This window comes from Phoca vitulina, unplaced genomic scaffold (genome assembly GCF_004348235.1).
Source record: "Phoca vitulina isolate PV1807 unplaced genomic scaffold, GSC_HSeal_1.0 scaffold63, whole genome shotgun sequence".
NCBI classification, from domain to species: domain Eukaryota; kingdom Metazoa; phylum Chordata; class Mammalia; order Carnivora; family Phocidae; genus Phoca; species Phoca vitulina.
In genome coordinates, this window is record NW_022589766.1 from 7042240 (window position 1) to 7062534 (window position 20295).

The 20295-nt window shown below is 55.1% G+C and overlaps 1 protein-coding gene across 1 annotated transcript in view; it reads left to right on the forward strand.

The window, feature by feature from the left end:
* TOGARAM2 (TOG array regulator of axonemal microtubules 2) overlaps nt 1–20295 on the forward strand; it is a 59177-nt gene that overhangs the window by 20215 nt on the left and 18667 nt on the right. The window contains exons 4-15 of the mRNA XM_032391678.1: nt 862–972; nt 1779–2060; nt 4609–4820; nt 5818–6008; nt 8658–8704; nt 10980–11143; nt 13611–13761; nt 13968–14129; nt 16321–16474; nt 16631–16736; nt 17575–17810; nt 19558–19716. Of these exons, the coding sequence (XP_032247569.1) occupies nt 862–972; nt 1779–2060; nt 4609–4820; nt 5818–6008; nt 8658–8704; nt 10980–11143; nt 13611–13761; nt 13968–14129; nt 16321–16474; nt 16631–16736; nt 17575–17810; nt 19558–19716 (1975 nt within the window). The remainder of the gene's footprint in view (nt 1–861; nt 973–1778; nt 2061–4608; nt 4821–5817; nt 6009–8657; nt 8705–10979; nt 11144–13610; nt 13762–13967; nt 14130–16320; nt 16475–16630; nt 16737–17574; nt 17811–19557; nt 19717–20295) is intronic.

The following is a 20295-nucleotide window of genomic DNA, read 5'->3' on the forward strand; positions in this document are numbered from 1 at the left end:
ATGGGGTATGCCTGGGCTGCTGCAGGGGCGGGTGGGGAGAGGCAAGGCTTCTCAAAGTAGTGGGTGCTTAGCCGAGGCTCCCTCTCTCTGCTCCCAGGGAGTCCTGACTCTCAGCTCAGGGCCCCTCCCCCTGGGCTCCCCGCCCGCTGGGCTCCTGGGCCCCACACTGTCACTGCTGGTTACTCATGGTCTCTCCCAGCAGCCTTCAGGTCTCACCAGGGACTGGGGGACAGAGTCCCTGACAGGCAGCATTTGTTAAATATCCACGGTAGGGATCAATCAAATCAATTTGCTGAGCTGGGGAGGTTTAGGAGAAGATGAAGTGTCAGTGTGGGACATGCTGATGAGGGGCTGGAGGACTCCCAGGAGAGGGTTGTTGGGCAGGTAATTGGATGCTCTGCTCTGCCACCATGGGGAGAGGTCAGGGCCAAAGCCACAGGTCAAGGGGTTACTGCATGAGGGTGATAATTACAGGCATGGCAGTGAGGAGTAGCCCATGAGATGTGCAGAGGACCGAAGCGGGGTGGGGGTGTGTGTGGAGGAGGGGAGCCATGAAGGAGGCTAAGAAGGTGTGGAGTAGCTGGGTGTGGGTGGAGGGGCTGGAGCAAAGCCGGATGGAGAAGGCATGCGAGTGTGAGGAGAAGTGGGGGAGCCAGGCCGAGAGGACTGGGAAGAGGGGGGTGGTGGGATTTGGTGGGGATCATGGTACCCTGCCTGCTGGGTGTGGGGGGTGGCGGGCCCCCCATCTGTGGGCCAGGCTCTGGTTTGGGGGTGGGCTACAGAGACCCCAAGGGCGAGAGTGCTGGGACAGCCTGTTCCCCAGTCCTGGTCTCAGTGGACTTCCCGTGCTTCTGTCCCCAGCCAAGGTTCTGGCTCCCATGGCCGTGTACTGTGGGAGTGTCCCTCGGACCAGTGCTGGGCCCCGCGCGCTCCCCGGCGGAAGTGACTCCAGGCTCCAGACTTACAGAGAAGGTGAGGTTGGTGGGACTTGGCCTCTTTCAGGCTACTCCCCTTACAGGCCTGTGGCCAGCACCCAGGTCAGCTTTCGCTGGGCCTGGTGCTGCCCAGGATCTGTGGCCTCTTCTGTGGGTCTTGTGGCTTAGGTCAAGGCCCTCCAAAAAGGCTATGTGTGTGGCAGAGATTCTAAAAGCTGGTCTCTGTATTTGTTTTCCCTGGCCCTTCCATGGTCTAGGCTCCTTCAAGGCCCAGTTCAAACATCACCACTTTATGAAGGCTTTCCAGATCCTTCTCTTCCTCCTCTATGTGCACAAAGCATTCTGTTGTTATCTCTCCACTGCCTGGACTGCTTGGCACATAGGAGATGCTCTCTGAATGTTTACTGAATGAGTGGTTGGATAAGCTGGTGTCTGCATGGAAGCATGACTGGTTCTGAGTCACCTGAACTCTTTTCAATCTGCATTTGGTATTGTCAGGTGTATTGAATGGATTGGTTGGGATCCTGGAGATTGCTGGATGGTGGTCCCTGGACAGAAGGCCTTCTCTAAGTATTTATGGCTTCATGTCTGTGCTGTCATTGGGCTGCATATCGACTCCCCTTTTCTTCCCTTGAGTAGCTCATGACACATCTTGTTAAGGTTAGGCTTCCCAGATACTGTTGAATGAATGAATTGACCCAAGGAGCGATGGTAACATCGAATGATCGGGATTCATGGGGCAAAGCCAGACTGTTCTAAGGAAGCAGGCCCGAAGAGTTCACTGGTGCCCGGTGCCACCATGGGTTCTGTGTGCCTAGCCACTCTTGCCTCTGTCTCCCTCAGCCTCCCTCCAGCCAACTCCGAGTGTCCTGCTGGAGAAGCCGCTGCAGCTCTTGAGTGGACATGGGGACCCCAGCGGCCTCAAGTTGGATGCCCCCCTGAAGGGCTGGCAGGCCAGGAATGGCCACCCCGGGAGCCTTGCGGCCCTGTCTCTGGGGTCCAAACCCCTGGCACCCTTCTCCTCTCTGGAGTCTGAGGCCAACAGTGTGGCCCGGGACACCACCCAGATCAAGGACAAGCTCAAGAAAAGGAGGCTCTCGGAGGGCTTGGCAGCATCCTCCCGAGGTGAGCGCTGGGCCCTGCCCACCTGCCTCCCACCCACCCTGAGGCCAGGGACTCAGGCTACCTGGCTGTGAGGATCAGTAGGTGTCCGGCTGGCAGCCGGGTTCTCTGCAAGCTGGTCAGGACGCATCCACCCAGGGCACTGTCAGCCGCCCTCCCTGGGAATGCACTTCCTGCCTGGGCTCTGTAGTGGCTTCCCGGCTAACCTCCCCATTCCCACCCCTGCCTCCTTCTCCTCCTTCTAGTCTTCTCTCCAGGGAGATCCTTCCAAATTGCCAATCTGATCATATTCTCCCTCCCGCTCCCACCAACGATGCTTAGAACCACCCCGTAGTTTTTGGATGTGCTTAGAGTAAGCTCCCGAACAGTCCCTGTGCATGAGGCCGACTGCCCTCACCCTGTGCCTGCACCACACTCTCCCCTGCTCTCTGCTCACTCTCTCCCCTGCTCTCTGCTGTCAGATACACTGACCCTCCAGTCCTGGAGCAGGTGGGCTCTCTCTGGCTTCAGACTCTGACAGGCTGCTCCCCCCACCTCCCTCCTTTCCTCACGGGGCTACCACTCATCCTTCCTGCTTGGCTCAGAAGCCTTCCTCAGAGAGTCCTCTTCCACTCCCCAGTCGGCATCCATCCCAGTGACACTCTAATAATGCCCTCCGGTTTTCTCTCTTACCTCTCTTCATAGAGCTGTGTACTTACACATCTGTGTACTTACTTGTGTGATTATTTGTTTCACATGTGAATTTTGCACTTGACGGTATTCTCGACGAGGGCAGGCGCGGAGTCCTCAGTGTGAGGCAGAGTTGCCTGGCAAGGGAGATTCTCCAGAAATGTTTGTTGAATAGATGAGCAAAGAATTGAACAGCGAGCACTTTATATTTCTCTCTCATCTGCGCGGTGGGCAAACCAGAAAAACAGACCAGGTTCCAATCTTAGCCCTGATACTGGCTGGCTCTGGGACTTTGGGCAAGTCAGTCATCCCTTCAACCTCAGTTTCCCCTCAGTGTAATGGGGATACTAATACTTCTGTGTGCCTGAGAGCTTGATGAAAACATCGTACACAGAATTCTCAGCACCCGGCATTGTGGGTAGAACTTAATAAATTTTCATTTCCTTTTCTCTCTCCTCTTCTCCTGGACCAATCACTGGGTCCTTTTTTAGCTCAGTGAATGCTTGCGTGACACAAGGAATAAGAAGCCTTGAAGTCTTAGGAAGGCAGGGGACATCCTCTTCACTGAGCAAGATGCTCCCCCTGCTGAGGTCTCCCTGGGGCTGACGGTGCCCAGGAGGATGCAGGGGAGCCCCTGTAAGGAGTCCCCCTGTGGCTGGACAGTATGGACACAGCAGGTGGGGGGTTGGAGTGCTGGAGAAGCTTGCTTAGAATTTCCAAGTGGTGCAACCTCTGGAGTTGCCAGACCAGTGACTCCCTCCCTGAGAGGTCTGAACTCTTTTTCTAGACATGTCATCTCTTTGTACAAAGTTCTAGTACAGGAGAAAAAGAACAGGGAGTTGTTCTACACAAGGTATGAATGGGACGTGATCTTAACTTATCAGGTCCCTCAGCAAGTGTGGCGGGATGGGGATCTCCGGTCCCCTGAGCAGGGCTGGGCCCTCTGCACTGGATGGAGGCTATGTCGGCCTCTCTCTGCCACCTCCCAAATGGAGCCCAAGGTGGGTACCGTCTCCACCTGGCTTGTGACCCCTTCTTGTCTCCCTCCCCTCAGCACACCGACAGGATTCACGACAGAGCAAAGCAGAGCCAGGCTGGGCAGAGGAGCAGAGAAGCTGTTTTGACTTGGCTGTTTTGATGCGACCACTTTGACGTAGCTGGAACAAAATGGCCTTTGAGAGTTAAATGCTAAGTTTTTTTCACCACCGCCAGTAGTTGCAAAGAGAATCCTGAGCCCTTTACTGTGGGGATGGCAGGGGGCATGTTGCTGTTCCCAGTGGGGTGGGGCGGGGGGCAGGGAGGATGCCCGTTGGGCACAGAATTTACTCAGAAGAGCTGAAAGTGGGAGTGGTCTGCTTTCAGACGAGGTCAGGGTATTCCCTGTGTTGAAACAGCAGTACCCCCACATCTTTAGCTGAAGAGGAAGGGGGAACAGAAATAATTTATGGGCACCTGCCACGTGCCCGGGACTTTCTCGGCATTTTACATAAGTCACTGAATCTTTGGATAACCCCATGATGTACCTACGTTCAGTTACACATGAGCGAATGGGGGTTCAGAGACTTGCCCAAGGTCCCACAGCTTCTAGCCAGGATTGGAGCCCGCTGTCCTGACTCCTAGTCTAGTACTGGTGTGTTCCCCTTCCTGCCCAGCCTGCCTCCGAATTTTAAATGGGTGACTTTGGCCCTTTTTACCAAAGTTTATAGGAATGGGCATGGTCTGCTTGCTCAGCCTTGTGGTGGGGGTGGGCCAGGGTGGATCTCCTTCTGCTCTCACAGTCCCAGCCTCCCCTGGAAACGATGGCCCTGTTGCCAGTATCTGAATTGCCCCCCTCCCCATGCTCCAGGGACTAACTTATTCCTCACCCCCACCTCCTGCACAGTCTCCCTGGATCCTGTGGGAGGCCCCAAAGGAGTTCCTCTGAGGAGCACCATCCCCCGGGCCACTTCTCAGAGGCTGCTGAGGGCGCCCAGGCCAATGCCTCCCATCCAGAGCATCCCCACTACCCCTGAGGCTGGCGGAGCCAAGGAGAAGGGCCTAGACCCACCTGGGAGCAGTCAGGGTCCCCAGGAATTGAGACCTGGAGCCCAGGAGGTAAGGTGACTTGACTGCTCTGAGTTTTGCCTCTCCTTCCGTCTTTGTTTCCACTTTTTTTTTTTTTTTTAAGATTTTATTTATTTGAGAGAGAGAGTGCATGAGCTGGGGGAGAGGCAGAGGGAGAGGGAGAAGCAGACTCCCCACTGAGCAAGGAGCCCGATGTGGGACTGGATCCCAGGACCCTGGGATCATGACCTGAGCCGAAGGCAGATGCTTAACCAACTGAGCCACCCAGGTGTCCCTCCTTGTTTCCATTCTTTACCACCACCCCCCCTCCGCCCCATTCCTGAGCCCTGAGCTTCTCCGGAGGTGTGTGAAGGGCCGCCCTCAAGGATAGGGGTGGCACTGGGAGGGGCATCTTCCCCGCAGCATCCAAAACCTTTGCAGCTGGCCTGGAATCCAGCTGGCTGCCCCAGAGGTGCTGAGCACAGGCTGCGTGACCACCAGCCCTACACTTGGGGATCACTAGGCCTTCTCTGGTCTAAACGTTCCAGAGTTCCTCATGCTTCTGACCTTCCCCATTACAGGCAAGGGCGTGCGGCAGAGGGGAAAGGTGGCTGGGCTGAAACTCAGGAGATTTGGGCTCTGGTTTCCACTCTGCCCCTCACTGGCTGTGTGACCTTGGGCCAGTCACCCTCCTCTCTGGGCCTAGTTTGCACATCTATAAAAAGAAAGTATTAGACCAGATGTTTTGAAGATCCCTTTCAGCTCTGATGTTGTAGGAGTTTCTGAAATGAGAATAGAAAAACAAATAATAATAACAAAAAGAGAGTAGGGATGAGGGGGGACCCAGCGGCATGTCTTCTGTCTTGGAGTGGTAAGGAAACAATGAGCTTTCTGGGGGGGTCCCAGGGTGGTGTGGCTGGGAAGAAAAACCAGAGGACACTTCCCAGCACTGCCTACCACCCCAGGTGGCTCCTGATAAAAGGGACCACCCTGTGTGAGGGGCCTGGGAGGTGAGCCTCCAGAACCTTCCCTCAACCTCCGCTCCCAGGTGCAGATCTCCAGACAATACCTGCACTGCAATGACGAGAAGATGCACAAGTCGCTGGGGGGCGTTGTGATCCCGCCCATCCCAAAGGCTGCGGTGTCTGCTGGGGCCTCCTCCTGCACGCCTGGCTCTCTTCCCAGCCTCTTGCCTCCAGGCCAGGGTGTCCTCATGGGCCTGAGGGTCCCCCGCACACGGTAAGCAGCCCTCTCTCCATCTAGCCCTCCAAGATCCGAGATCTGCTGAGCCTCCAGTGCCAGGGTGGAGCTCTGGGGGCCTGGGCACGTGAAGGGCCTGGCTCACCCATGAGCCACAGACCTGGGGACCGCACAGCACTGATCCTTGAGCCCAGCGGGATGGGCGTCTGGGCTTAGTAGACAGTGTCTCAGCCTCCATAGTCCACCAGCTTGCTGATGTCTGTGGTTGTCGCAGTGATGAATAAAATAGGAGCTCAATTCACGGTAGCTCTTTGTTATTATGTATTTTAATTAATGGATACTAAAAATAGAAGCATTATCTGGTATCTGTATGGAAGTGGGAGGGAGTGGTCCACAAAAGTTTTAGACATAAAAAGGGGTCTTTATACACAAAAATGTTTGGGAATCAGGGGGGTAGAGGGTTGCTGTGTTGTAATGAATCTGGATTTATGGCTCGCAAGTGGGACAGACGGAACTCTTCAGATGTCCCAGAACATCCCCATGGTCAGTCCAAACTGATGTCGGAGCAGGTGTGTGTGTGTGTGAGAGAGACAGACAGACAGAGACAGACAGACAGAGGGAGAATGAGAGAGGCCTCACTTCTCGCATCCCTTTGGGGCCTGCTGTACTGACTTCTGCCATTTCTCTCATGTTCCTCACCTCTCCGTCTGTACACACGCCCACCTCCTCCCCAGCCCCGGCGGAGTGTGGGCCTGCTCCTGGATCTGAGTGCCCGCTCCGTCGACCTCTGTTTCCTCACGCCGGGCCCCTCCTCCCCTCAGCGGTGGTGCTGGTGGCTGGAGGGACTCTCTGGCCCCAGACCAGTAGCCTTCACTCCGCCCTCATTGCTCTCGACTTCACATCCTGTGAGGTATTGATGTCCACGTCCTTCTCCTTCCTTGCCCTCCTGACTTGAAACCTGCCTCTTGACCTCCTGTGGCAGGACCTTCTAGGCAGTGTCCCCTGTGCCCTCCTTTGTCCATCTCTTAGATGTGGCCGTTCCTGCAATTTGGTCCCGGCCCTTTGTGCCCAGCTCCTTGTTCTCCCCTGGGGGAGTCCTGTCTGCACTGGCAGCTTCCAGGGATGGGTGGCTTCCTCATTCCCTCATCCCCCTCATCTGCCCCAGGTCTCCCTAGAGTTGGGCTCCGCGTTTCCATCCTCCTGGTGGGCATCCCCGGTGTCCTCATGGCCGATGCCGATCCGGCGTCCGAGGGAGAGAGGGAGGCTGTGCCACCATCAGGGCCACGCTGATGGCCACCTCACGTCCCCCCAAACCACCTCCCTCCCATGACCTCCCGACTCCCACCGGGGTGCGGGCATTCTCTTCCATCTTCCAATTTCAGCATCATCTTTGGCTCTTGCTCCCGTGGCCCCCTGTCCTAGCAGATTGCCACATCCCATCAGGTCTTCCGTAAACAAGAGAAAATACGAAGGCTGCCACCCTCTCTTGCCCCTGCCTCTCTTCTCCATTTCCACTCACGGGCTCCCTCTTGAGCGCCCCGACAGCTCCCAGCCCAGCACCTTGCTGCCTAGGCTCTGCATTCTAATCTTCCCTTCTTGTGTACCACCCTGTGTACCTTTCCTCCATGTGATTCACATCTTTTGACATCCTGTGTCAGCAGCTTAAAGAGAGTCTCCTTGGTCTGACATTCAGGACCTGTCCCAGCCCACCACTCCCAGGCCTCCTGTGCTGCCCTCAGGAGCCGGCCCACCTCCAGAGTCTCCCCGTCCCATCCCTGCAGCCCCAACACCAGCCTTCACCCGGGGGCTCCCGTTTAGCTCCTACTGTTCTTCAAGCTCCAGTCGCACACCAGTCCTTGCGCTCAGGTCTTCCCTGCCCTCCCTGGGGAGGCGATCAGGGGAAGAGCCTCCTCTGCACTGTCCACGCAGCATCTAGCCCACAGACCCCCTGACCACACTTTTATTTAAACCGCCTATCTATTCTTCAGTGGGGAGCTCTGCCAGGCAGAGGCCATAACTTGAAATCTCTGCCCATCCTTCTGGGGAACCCTCCAGGAAATGATCTCAATCAGGCTGGGAAGGCTTCTTGGAGGAGGTGAGGCCGGAGCTGAGTTTTGAAGCCTGAGGGAGAATTTGGGAGATGAGGAGGGAGAGACATGAGGCATTCCCGGAGCCGCAAGGGGTGTGCACAGCAGCACTGGTGTTGGTGTGAGGTTAGCAGGACTGCACGGCGCCGTGTGCTAAACCGAGGGCCGTGAGCTTTACTCTGAAGCAGCAAGGTGCCACTGAAGGCCGTTAGGTGTGGAAGTGCCATCAGATCTGCGTTAGAAAGGCCATTTTGGTGAGCAGAGAGGGCTGAGCACGCTGAGGCCGAGACTCCGGCAGGATCGGCGGGGAGAAGCCATGGGCCCCTGAGCGGGGCAGCAGCGGTAGTCTGCGGCGTCGTGTCTGGACCCAGCCTGGCCTGGTCTGGTCTCCGGTCGGCCTGCCCTTGACTTTGCGGATAGAGCTGCATCTCCTGCAGCTTTGAGCTCCTAGCCAAGAGCCTCTTTACAGAGCCGCCCCCACCCCCTTCGTGGGTCCCCCCGTCTCGCCCGTTGCCCCATCCCGGAGCCCCCCAGGCTCCTCACTGAAGTGGCTCCTACTTGCCATCTCTCATGGTGCTTTTTTCTCCCCGATTCTTTCAAGATTGGTTCGGGAGAGTGGGCCTCGGGAGAAGACCCCTAAATCTCTGGGTATGTACTCCCCACATGCACCCCCACTTGCTGTTAATTCAACTCCCTGCTTCCTGGGCTGGGTAGGGGATCAGAAGTAGGGTTGGAGTAGGCATGAGCACCCTCGGACCCGAGCCCCTCATTTTACGGACAGGGGAACTGAGGCCTCGGGCCGTGCCACCTCGGAAGGTGGTACCAGCACATGGAGCTTCCCAGTAGCCCAGCTGCGAGGGAAGCCTGTGTGACCCGTGACTGGCTGCACTGGGACTGCAGGCCGGGGTCTTGTCCCTGGTCCCAGAGCCTGGAAGGCAGCCCGCAATATGTGCGTGCGGGTCCGCGGGGCTCCAGAGACCTTGCTTCTGACACCTTGGGCGGCTGCCCCTGCACTGTTTTAAGCAAGTAGAGGTGAATATTCCACACCAGGCCTAGTGAGAAATTGAACCACATCCCATGAACCCCTCAGTCAGCGGGTCCCAGAAGGCTTAGTGTCAGGGGAATAGGGCCATCCGGGTTGTTAGGGAGGCAGGTGGCCTGCAGGAGGCCGGGGCACAGAGAGGCTTCAGAAGAGGGAGCTGGAAGCTCTCCAGCCTGATGACCTAAGTCTGTGGGGAGGAGGGAGGCTGAGCCCCAGGCAGGCTGGGTGAGGGATCTGGACGGAGCACCCCGAGCCTGGGGAGGAGGTTTGGAAGTAGCTGCTGTGCTGACCGGCAGGAGGGGGCGGACTCCTAGTCCAGCTTTCCGGCAGGTCACTCTGGACAGCTTAGCAAGTGGGTCGGTTGGCAAGCGGGGAGCTGTTGCCCAGGAAGCCCCAGGCTCAGGACTCGAGCTGAGCCCAAGAGGCAGGCCTGGCATAGAAACCTCGGTGGGGGCTGCTTCTCCTGGTGCAGTCGGGTGACCTCGGGTGGTCGGCTGTGACCCACGCTGGCACCCACGGTGTCCCTTAACAGCTACCCCTGAGTGCGCCGGCATGAGGGTTTGGGCCAGGAAACCCCAGTTTGCAACTATTCCCGTTTGCATCCCCAGCTTGCTGCTTGAGAACCAGGTCCCTGGGGGTTTGGGGGCCAGGCTGCTCAGACAAGACTTTCTAGGATGTCTCTTGGAGGTGGAGGTGAGGAAGGAGATACAAAATAATAAAGTCCTTAAAGGGCTCTCTGACCCTCCAGCCGTTAGCTGGGGATAACATTGCCCAATACGTGTAACGTGCCTACCACATAGAAGAAGCCCATGTGGTATTGTCTGAAGCTGAGGGCTTCCCCAAATCTTGTGGCAATCCTGCAGTCCTTGCCCTCATTAGCTGGCACCTGAACATCTGTGTCCTCTGCCCTGCCCCCTTACTTTTGGGCAAATGAAGCCTTTGCCCTTCCTCTATCTTGGCCCTCGATCCTTCTCCTGGGATCCAAGCAGAGGGATCCTTGGCAGAAGGCATGGGCTGGGCAGAGGTCCAGGGTAACCTGGGAGCCCTCCTGGAGGCCCCAGATTCAAGGCACCCCTTCCAGCCTCAGGCAGCCCCAGATGGTGGCCCCCATTCCAGTGGACCCCTTACTTGCAGGTTCACCCAAGGGCAGTGTGCTCCAAACATTGATGACAGGAGAACCCAGTTAACATCTCTTTCATTGATAGAAAACTGATCTACCCCTGTCCTGCCTCCATAATAAGGCATGTTACTTTTGAAATATATTGACTAGGAAAATCTAGAATGACCAAGAAATACTATTGATTTGCTATCATTTGGAAGTGAATTTGTATTGTATCAATCACAAGAGCATGTGAAGGTTGCTGGGTCTCAGTTTCCTTGTCCGTACAACGAGGGGATGGGACTAGCATTGGTTAGTTCTCTGGTCCCTTCACGCTGTGTGATGATGGGACTCAGTTTATTTTCTCTCTTCCTGAGGTGCACGCCTCCTGGGGAGAGATAGACTGACATGCTCAGGAACTATCTTAAACTTCCTAGATAAAAGACCCACCCCGTTTCCTGCCCTGCCTCCTCCCTTCCCTGTCTTATGATAAGGTGTGCAGTAATTATTGAATGAATGGATGGATGGATGGATGGATGGATGCACAGATGAGAGCAGGAGAGTGTTCGTCCTTGAGCAGCCTGCTCTATGCCCGCCGGCGCTGTTCGGTAGAGTTTCGCCACCAAGGAAGCATTGGGCAGAACAGTGGAGAATGGCAGGCTTAGACAGTAAAATGCTACACCAGCCACAGGGTCATAGAGCCCCAGGGGCAGCCCAGAAGAGTGAGTGCTGCTTCAGAGTGCTGGGTGTCCTCAGCTCCATTCTTGTTCTTGACCCGTCAGAGCCAAGACCTTCGGCCCTGCCTGTCAGAGACAGGTCTGCCACCCCTGAGAAGCCCACCCTGCTTTCATCTCAGTCTGCTCCTACACTGACAGCTTTCTCCTTCGGCCAGGCCAAAGGAGCCCACCCCTCGCTCAAAGAAGTGGACCAGGAGAGCAGTACCAAGGTATCTGGAAAGCGAAGGGAGGAGAAAGTGGGGGTCAGAGTGGACCGCTGGCTGAACACAAGCATATTTTCTGAAATACATAAATGTGGGGCCAGCTTGAGGAAGGCAAGAAAGAGCCCTGAGTCAGCTTCCCTGGTGCTTAAGGCTGGAACCTGTCGATGGTTTGGGGGTGAGGACCAAAGAAAGGAAGAGAAACAAGAGAGAGGAAGAGAAGGATGCGAGTTGGGGGTTAGGTGAAGGGAAGAGTACAGCGGGGAGCTGAGGGGCGGGATGAGGGAGGAAGGGAGGGCAGAAGGACGTCACACGGGGTTTGGAAGGAAGCAGGATGTGGAGAGTACAGAGGGGCTTAGGTGAACCAAACCGAGTAATTTGAACCAACACCCAAGATAGCAACTGAGAGGCAGCTGACTCGGGCAGATCAGCCAAAGACTGTGCTTGACAGGCTGACAAATAGCTTGCGCTTCTCAGGTGACCTTGGTCCAGATGATTCTCTTCCCTGGTCTGGATGAATTTACTAAAACTTGAAGAGTCACTATTAGGGAGCTCTGTGCTCAGTCTTTGAAGCAGAGATATGAGAGTACAAGAAACATGCCTGGAAGTTCCACTGCACGCATGTGCTATGTTAGAGTCCAGTGATGACGCTGATGAGGTCGGGCATCGCAGCCCTCCCGCTCCAGCCAGGGCGCCAGAGCACGACAACCGAAGGAAGAGTAATTCAGGGCTGTGAGGTGACCCCACTGCCCACCCCACCTTGGCCACTCACCCCATGGTCAGACCGTGGACCTTGTGATAACTTCACCCCACTGGCATCTCGCTTTCAAGCATCCCCTTCGCTCATCACCGTGTCCTGTTCTTCTAGCTTCGTCCAGCCACACCCCAGCCCCAGCATTTCTTCCTGTTCTTGCATCAGCAATATCCTCCCCAGAATCAGACCATTCCTATCAGCATCCTAGCTCTCTGTTATTTCTTTTGTCTTAAGAAAACAAAACTACTGTCTTGTCTCCACCCGTTCTGTCCTGAGTCCGCTACAGTCGGGTTTGGGTCCCACTGCCCCCAAGGAAATGGCCCACGTCAAGGCCACTGATGACCTCCACCTTCCCACATGCAGCACAGCTCAGGTCTCTTCTAACTCGACCCATCAGCAGCTTTGGTGGCTCATTCTTCTTGCAGTCCCCACCTGGGAAGAGGGAGGCGAGGGCGTGGCTTCCTTCTTGGTTCTCTGCCTCCATCAGATTTTGTTGCTTCCCAGTCCTTCTTGGCTGGCTCCTCCTCATCGTCCTGCCCTTTACACGCAGGAGGCCCCAGAGCCCGGATCTCCGGCCTCTGGTCTATTTCTACTGACCCCGTGTGACCTGTTCTGGTCCATGACATTAAGTGCCATCTATATGCTGAGGACCCCCAAATCTCCCTCTCTGGCCCAGACCTTCCCCTGACCTCCAGGAGCAGTTAAATTATATAGCTAAGTATGTATTAACTGATATTCTGCATTTCCATTTAGGTATCTAATTATATTTCAAACTTACCTCATCCAAAACTCAACTGTTGAATCTTTACCCCCCAAAATCTCTTTCCCCAGTCAATGGCAGCAGAAGGCAACTCCAACCTTCCAGATCCTCTGACCAAAAATCTTGGGTCCACCTTTGCCTCCTCTCTTTCTCTGTTGCCCCACATCTCGTATATCAGCAAAAGTGGGGGGCTCTACTTTGGGGACCTGTCCAGAATTAGGCCATTCTGTCATCTTCATTCTCACTACGCTAGTGCAAGCCCTACCACACGGAAACTCTTGGTTCTATTTTGCAACTTTTCGTGAGTCTTAAATTCTTCCCAAATATAAAGTTATAAAAAACAACAATACTTAGAGGAACCCCTCATCCCCCAGTGGAAGTCCGATAATGTCACTCCTGTGCTCAGAACCTCGGTGGTTTGCTGTGTCCTTTAGAGGACACGTCTGACCCCTCACCATGGGCCACGGGGCCCGGTGCACTATGGCTCTGCCCACCCCTGCCACCTCTGACCCTGTGTCCCACCATCCTCTACCTTGGGGTGCTCCAGCCAGTGTCCTCACTGCCCCCCAACCATGCCCAGCACACTCCAGGCTCAGGGCCTTTGCATCTGCTTTCCTCTGCTTAGCACCCTTCTCCCCTAGAAATTTGTATGGCCTCTGCTCTCTTAGTTCATTCATGTCTTTGCTTAAATTTCCCCTCCTCTCGGAGTTCCTCTGGGCCTTCTTACCTAAAATGGAAGCCCTGTCACCCTCTGTCCCTCACTCTCCTTCTGGTACATACTGCCTGATGTTAGAGATTGGTCTGTTTGGCAGCCCTCCAGGAGCAAGGTCTTGGTCGTTTTGTTCACTCCCAGAAGAGTGATGGCAGGTAGGAGCCACTCACATTCCTGATTGAATAAATGCAGGTACAGAAAGCACTGTTGGGTCCTCATGGTAACAGAGTTTGCCTTGACCTTCTGCCAGATCCAGGTCACCATCTCCAAGTCTGCCCAGGAGAAGATGCGGCTGAGGCAGATGAAGGAGATGGAGTTGCTCCAGAGGGCAAAGGAGCTGGAGAGGGAGAGGGAGCTTGCTTCCCAGAGCCTGGCCTCCCGGAGAGCCCTGATGAAGGAAGGTACTGGGTGCCTGGGGCCCGATTCCCTCAGGCTGGGGAGACTTCTTGGCCAACCACTGGGCAAGAGAAGGTTTACCCACAGCTCCCCATGCTCCCCATCCGGACACTGGACAAGGAGCTACTGATGGGCCCATGTCCAAAGGAGGACACTGGGGCTGAGGACAGGCAGGACCAGCGCCATCCTAGGACTTTCTCTGCCTCCACAGGCCTCCTTCCCCTCCGGGGTAGTAGGACCATGTCTGTGCCCACGGGGCTGAGCAGCCCACGCAGAAACATCGGTGGCATCCTGAGGAAGCGGGCCAACCGGGCCTCACTGCCCAGCATCCCTGTCAGCAAGCAGGAGCCCAGCTTTGCCCGCCATGCTTCAGGTAGGGCCCAGACTGACTGCCTTGGGGACTCATGTCCCTCTCGCTGCGTTGCCTCGGGTTGCTTTGGGGTACAGCAAAGGTGACCTGGGCCGTTGTGCTTCTTCCCATTACCTGTATTAGAGTAGGGGGCGGTCTGAGGTGTGATCGCCTTGCCAGAGAATGAGGGATAGTGTGGGAGTCAAAAGCATCTATGGGCCAGACTGGGGATCCAGGGAATTGCAACTAGAATTACTGATAGAAAGGCAGGTGTGCCCAGCCTGCACGACATGTCCTAGAGGACTCACCAGTGCACGGGGACCACAGATGCTGGGGAAAAACATCCGCGAAAGTAGCTGGAAACATCGGGAAGGGGAAGAGAGGGATCCGTGAAGACCTTGGGTTCCTACAGTTTGCCTCATAAAATGTCAGGGTTGGCTAGGGCTGATTACAGCCTGGGATCCCAGGATCCAAAGGTTCTTTAGGATGCTCAGGAAGGTGCCAAGGCACAAGGAGGCTCTGACCCCATTCCACCAGAGCAACATCTATTTTGCCTCACTTTTTTATATATTGGGCATCCACCTGACATTTCAATTTTGAAAGATTTTGCTACGAAAGAACGTTTGAAAACAACCAGCCGGGCTCAGAGTTTCTTTAAGTGTGGGCTGTAGTGCAACCATGGTGATAGAATAGAACACCATTTTTGGTGCCAGAAATAATATTGACTCATCCTTTTCCATTCTCTTTCTATCCCTTTGATTCTGTCAAGTAGAAAGTCTTAATTCAGTGCTGGTCTTGAGCACCCCTCTCAGGCTTGGAAATCTCCTTTTTAAACAAAGAGATCTTCCTTCCAGCTTGAGTCATCAGAAGCTGCCTACAATTTGATAGCTGGAGTTTTTAACGTCCTTTTACTTTTATTGCAAATATCCTATCCTATGGCAAATAATATTTGTTTACATATTATGGTAGTGACATAAATTTCCCTTTAAGATAAACTTTGAAAAGTGGGTTGGCTTGAAGAAAAATGCCATATAAATAAAATTACAGGTAATTAAGAGACATGGCAAGAAGTCATGAAAGTGGTGATTGAATGGTTGATACTTTGGAGATATTGATCTATATAATCCATCCCACTCATTATATAGTCAACAGAACTGAGACTCAGAGACCCAAAGTCATCTGAGTTTACTTAAGGTGATGGTGGTCCGTGGGGACTAAGATTTTGGCTAATGACTCTTATCCAATGGCAAAGGTGAGAAGAGAATCTGGGAATGAGGTCTTTTGGTCTTGGCTTTAAGTAAAGGATTGCCCTGCCAACTCAGATTTGCCTAGGACCTCCTGGGTGTGCCATCTTGACAATCATGCTGGTGGAGATGAGCCTCTGAAGAGAAGTAGCCAGGAAGCGAGGTGTGGCAGTGTGAGCTCTGGGTTCAGAGGAGACCCTCTTGTCATGGCTCCGCTGATGGAGACGCTAAGGGACTGTGGGTGGGGACCCCCACCCTTCCGTGCCTCTGAGGCCCCGGTGATGTGTTTCGGGGATTGGAGCAGGTAGATGGCTAAGCTGCCTTCTTGTTCTGCTAGGATTTTATGATTCTAGCATCCGTCCCTAAGGAAGGGGATCCTAGAAAACATGACCTGAGTTTTAAACAACATCCCTGCTTATTGGCAGTCCCTGCCACATCTTGACCACATGGGCCCCCGTTAGCTGCATTGTCTCCTTTGAGCTTTCACTGTCCCCTGTTTTGTCCTTTGGGCCACTTCCCTGCCTTGCCCCTGGGCAACTTCACAAAGGGTGGAGAGTGGGGAGAAGAGGAGAAGCTGATAACACAGTCTCCTGGATGGGGATGAGGTTAGAACACCACCAGTGTGAGTAGGGGCTCCCTCCTTGCAGACTTATGAGCCTCACCCAACCACAGATAGGGCAGGGTTGGGGGTGAGTCACCGGCATGGTGGGCTTTGTCACATGACATCAAGCAGAGTATCACAGGCTGGCTTGTTTAGAACCATCAGGATGGCAGGGCTGGGGTGGAAAAGGCCAACGAAAGCTAGACACCACTTTTGGAGGTGTCTGCGTCTCCCGGGGCGGGGAGGAGGACTCACAAATCCTGCCCTCCCAGCCCCGGCCAGTTCCATCTCTGAGCACACCTCATGTTAGGCCAGGTCTGGGTCTTCCTGCTGAAATGTGACATGTTCCTTTCCTTTTCTGTGAGGGCAGCCAATTCATTACCTGCAGTGCTTACCTTGGGGTCTCCCGAATGGGAAGAAGAGGAGGAAGAATTCGATCCTAAAACCTTTAAGGAGTTGAGGCCTTTCTCGAACCCTGAGCTGGGGCTGATGGATGCCCTCCAGTGCCTGGAGAGCAGCAACTGGTGAGGGGACCCCTTCTCCTGACCCCAGCTGCCCGCCTCCCCTGCGGCAGGAGAGGGGTGGTGGTGGGGGTGGGTGGGGGGTGCCCCTGATCTGCATGGGGAGCAGGGCTCCTCCCTCCCCACCTGCCTGTGACGGGCCTGGAACTCACTTCTCAGGCAGATGAAGGAGAAGGGCCTGCTGAGTGTCCAGCGCCTGGCGGTCTGTCATTCAGATGTCCTTGCTGGGAGGCTACACGACGTGTCCTTGGCTGTGACGGGGGAGGTGAGGCCACCTAGACAGCCTGTGTCCTGTGCATTGTCCCCACCCTGCAGAGCAGGCAGTCCCCCTTCCCTGGTGCCGCTGCTCAGTGTGGGTCACATGGCAGCCACGGAGAGGCCATGGCTCCCTGGAACGTGGCATCCCCTGCTTATTTCTTAGCCCTCAGCCACAGAGGTGGGAGGTAGCCGCCCATGTTTCAGATTGGAAAACTGGGGCCTGGGTTTTCTTTGTTTCTAATCTCTGGGCACTGAAACAACCAGAGTCCTGTATGCCTGTTTGTCCCAGCCCTGTGCTGTCCTCTGTACTCAGATGCCCAGCGAGGGGCTGGAGTGTTCTGGGCTAGATCTCCAGCTTCAGGGAAGTTGTAACATTTCCCAAGGATTTTCTCCCCTGGGGCTGGGGCTGGGGTGGGGGCCTAGGCCCGGCCCAGAGAGGCAAAGAGATGCATCTTATCACATGTGGAGGCCAGGTCCCTTCTTGGGAATAGACTATTCCAGTGGTGGGGGTGATGTTGGGGGGGGCGGGCTTGTGAAGACTAAATTGAACATTCTTTGTAAAAGTACTTAGAAGACTAAGTGTTGCACAAATTTCAGATGTTCAAATTTTAAATTTCAGGTGGAATTAGTAACTATGATGATAACAATAATAGCATTTTTTTTAAATGGGGCTGTTTTGTCCAGAGCTATTGCGTGGTTTTCGTTTCCAGCCTGGCCAGGCCTAGGCCTGCAGGAAGGGTGGTGGTGGCAGGAGAGGGTGGGGCTGTGCCCCATACTTCGTATGTTCTGGAACCCTTGGCAGGGTCCAGCAGTCCTGGAGGCTCCCTGTCCCATCTCTCTCCTAGGTCACCAACCTCCGCTCCAAAGTGTCCCGCCTGGCCATCAGCACCCTGGGAGCCCTTTTCTGGGCCTTGAAGAAGAACATGGACCAGGAGGCTGAGGGGATTACCCGCAGCCTGCTCCAGAAGATGGGGAACACCAGCGAGTTCATTCAGAGAGCCGCCCACCGCTCCCTGGGGGCCATGGTGGAGAATGTGACCCCCGCCCGCTCCCTGGTGGCCCTCACCTCGGCGGGCATCTAGTACGTGGTGGCTCGTTGTCGGAGGGGTGGGTTGGGAAGGTAAGGCTAGGGGAGAGGTCTGGAGATGGGAGAGGAGCAGCCAAATGCAGCAGGTGCCCCACACATGTAGCCGGGGGAGGAGGAAGACCCCTGCTTCCTGGTGCGCTTCTCTCCCACCTTACTTGGGTCAGGTTGGGGATAACGAGACGAGCTCAGGGTAGCCCCGAGCCTCAGCTGCAAGGGGAGAGCTACTGTGTTCTGTTCAAGGCTGGGGAGTTCAGAGTGTCCGTGGTAACATCCGGAGACCGGGCTGAGAGCCAGCCTGCGGCCCGTGTGCCTCTCCCAGGGGATGGGCGTTCTTTCTGACGAAATCAAGGCTGTGAGCAGAGCAAGGCACACAATCTCATTCTAGCTCATACCTCTTGGCCTTTTCCTGGGGAGGAGGAAGGTGCTTGCCTCCCAAGGGAGCCTTTCTGCAGCCAGATTTGCTTTCACCTTATTCAAAAACCCAAACTAAAGCAAAACCAAAACCATTTCCCAAACCCTCTCTCCCACAGGGCCAAACGACTCTCAGCCCCAGAGCCACTTGTAACACAGATGCAGGGGCTTCTGGGAAGCCCCCAGGGTGTGTGGTAGCCGCGGGCAGGCCTTTGCTAGCCGCACCACAGCCGGGTAGGAAGAGTGAGGGGCTCCGGAGTCACGTTGCCTGGGTTCACATCCTGGATTGTTACTTCACTTCTCTGTGCTCAGTTTCCTCATCTGTAAAATGGGAATAATAATGGTGCATACCTCTTCAAAGTGTGAGGAGTAAATGAATGGATTCATGAAAGAGCGCTCAGAACCATGCCTGCCTTTACTGTAACATTCACTGAGAGCTCACTGTGGCTGCCACTAACTTGGGAGATGTTATTTGTCCTTTTTTCTGGATTCCTCCCTTTTCTCAGCTTCCTCATCTGCAAAATGATGCTAATAGTGGCTTATGGAGTCGAACAGATAATAGATGAGGGGTGTTTAGCAGGGTGCCTGGCTCTGAGGCTGTGCTAAGTACAAGCTGAGGCAATTGATCATTGTTGCAAGAAGCAGGGTCAGGTGTCTAATGAACTGTGGGCACACAGGCCCTGTTTGAAAAAGTGAAAAAGAAACAAGTGACATTCTGATGGGTTTCCCCTGTTAGGGTTACCAAATTACCCATGGATCCCCTGTCCCTCCCTCCTGTCTCAGCTCACTTGGACAAACGTGCAGTTAGCTCCCACTAAGTGTGGGCATGTGCCAGGCACCAGCGGGGCACAGGATTCCACTGGGGGGAAGGAAGCTGGGTGCAGCTCCCCGGGAGCTCCTCGCCTGGCTGGGGAGCCACAGGGGACCAGGACAGCGCTAGCCCCAGGGAACATTCTGCCAAGGGGGGTGCGGAGGGCAGAGAAGGAGACAGGGATTGGGTAGGGTCTTTCTAGGTGGAGAAAAGGTGGGGAAGGCAAACACGGGCTCAGGAAAGCACAGAGGTGGTGAGCACCTGTGTGTGTGTGCGGAGCACCGCGTGGCTGTAGGCGCTCCTTCTTCCTTCTCCCGTCGTTACCATTGTCATCCTGGGTTCTATGATCATGATGTGACTCCTCTTTTCTTGAAGATTCCCTGTAGCCCATATGAGAGATTGCAGAGCCCATCACGGCATGAAACATGGAGGCACAACTGTAGGTCCATGTGCGGCAGTCTGGGGACCCCACACCCCATTCCTTGTCTGCCCCTTGACTGGGATTGTATTTTTTTTCAGCCACCGAAACCCCTCAGTCCGGAAATGCACTGCCGAGCACCTCTCAGCCGTCCTGGAGCAGATAGGCGCTGAGAAACTTCTCTCGGGCACCAGGGACAGCACGGAGATGCTGGTGCACAACCTGGTGAGACTGGCCCAGGACTCCAACCAGGACACCAGGTGATGCAGGGCCAGGGGCTGGGGTCTGCCTAGCCGGCCAGCCCAGGGCAGATAAGGCAACCAGCCAGCCCTAAGGGCCCTGGCCCGCACAGCTCAGCTTCCCTGGGGCCATGGGAGGGATGGTCAGACAGACACACCAGCTGTGTCCTTGCCTTGTGGCCTCCGTCCATCTCTCTCCGCCGGCATAGCCAGGCCTGGAGGAATGGCCAGCACTGCCCGCCTCTAGTTCTCCCTCTCTCGCCACTGCTCTCCCCCTGTTCCTGACCCACCCCAGCTCCACCCTCTGAAAGGCCATTCATTCTTTTCAAGGATAGTGAGCAGATCACTCTTCGTTATTATGGACAGGGCAGTGAATAAGAAGAATTAGGCCGGGGCGCCTGGGTGGCTCAGTTGGTTAAGCGACTGCCTTTGGCTCAGGTCATGATCCTGGAGTTCCGTGATCGAGTCCCGCATCGGGCTCCCTGCTCGGCAGGGAGTCTGCTTCTCCCTCTGACCCTCCCCCCTCTCATGCTCTCTCTCTATCTCATTCTCTCGCAAATAAATAAATAAAATCTTAAAAAAAAAAAAAAAAAAAAAAAA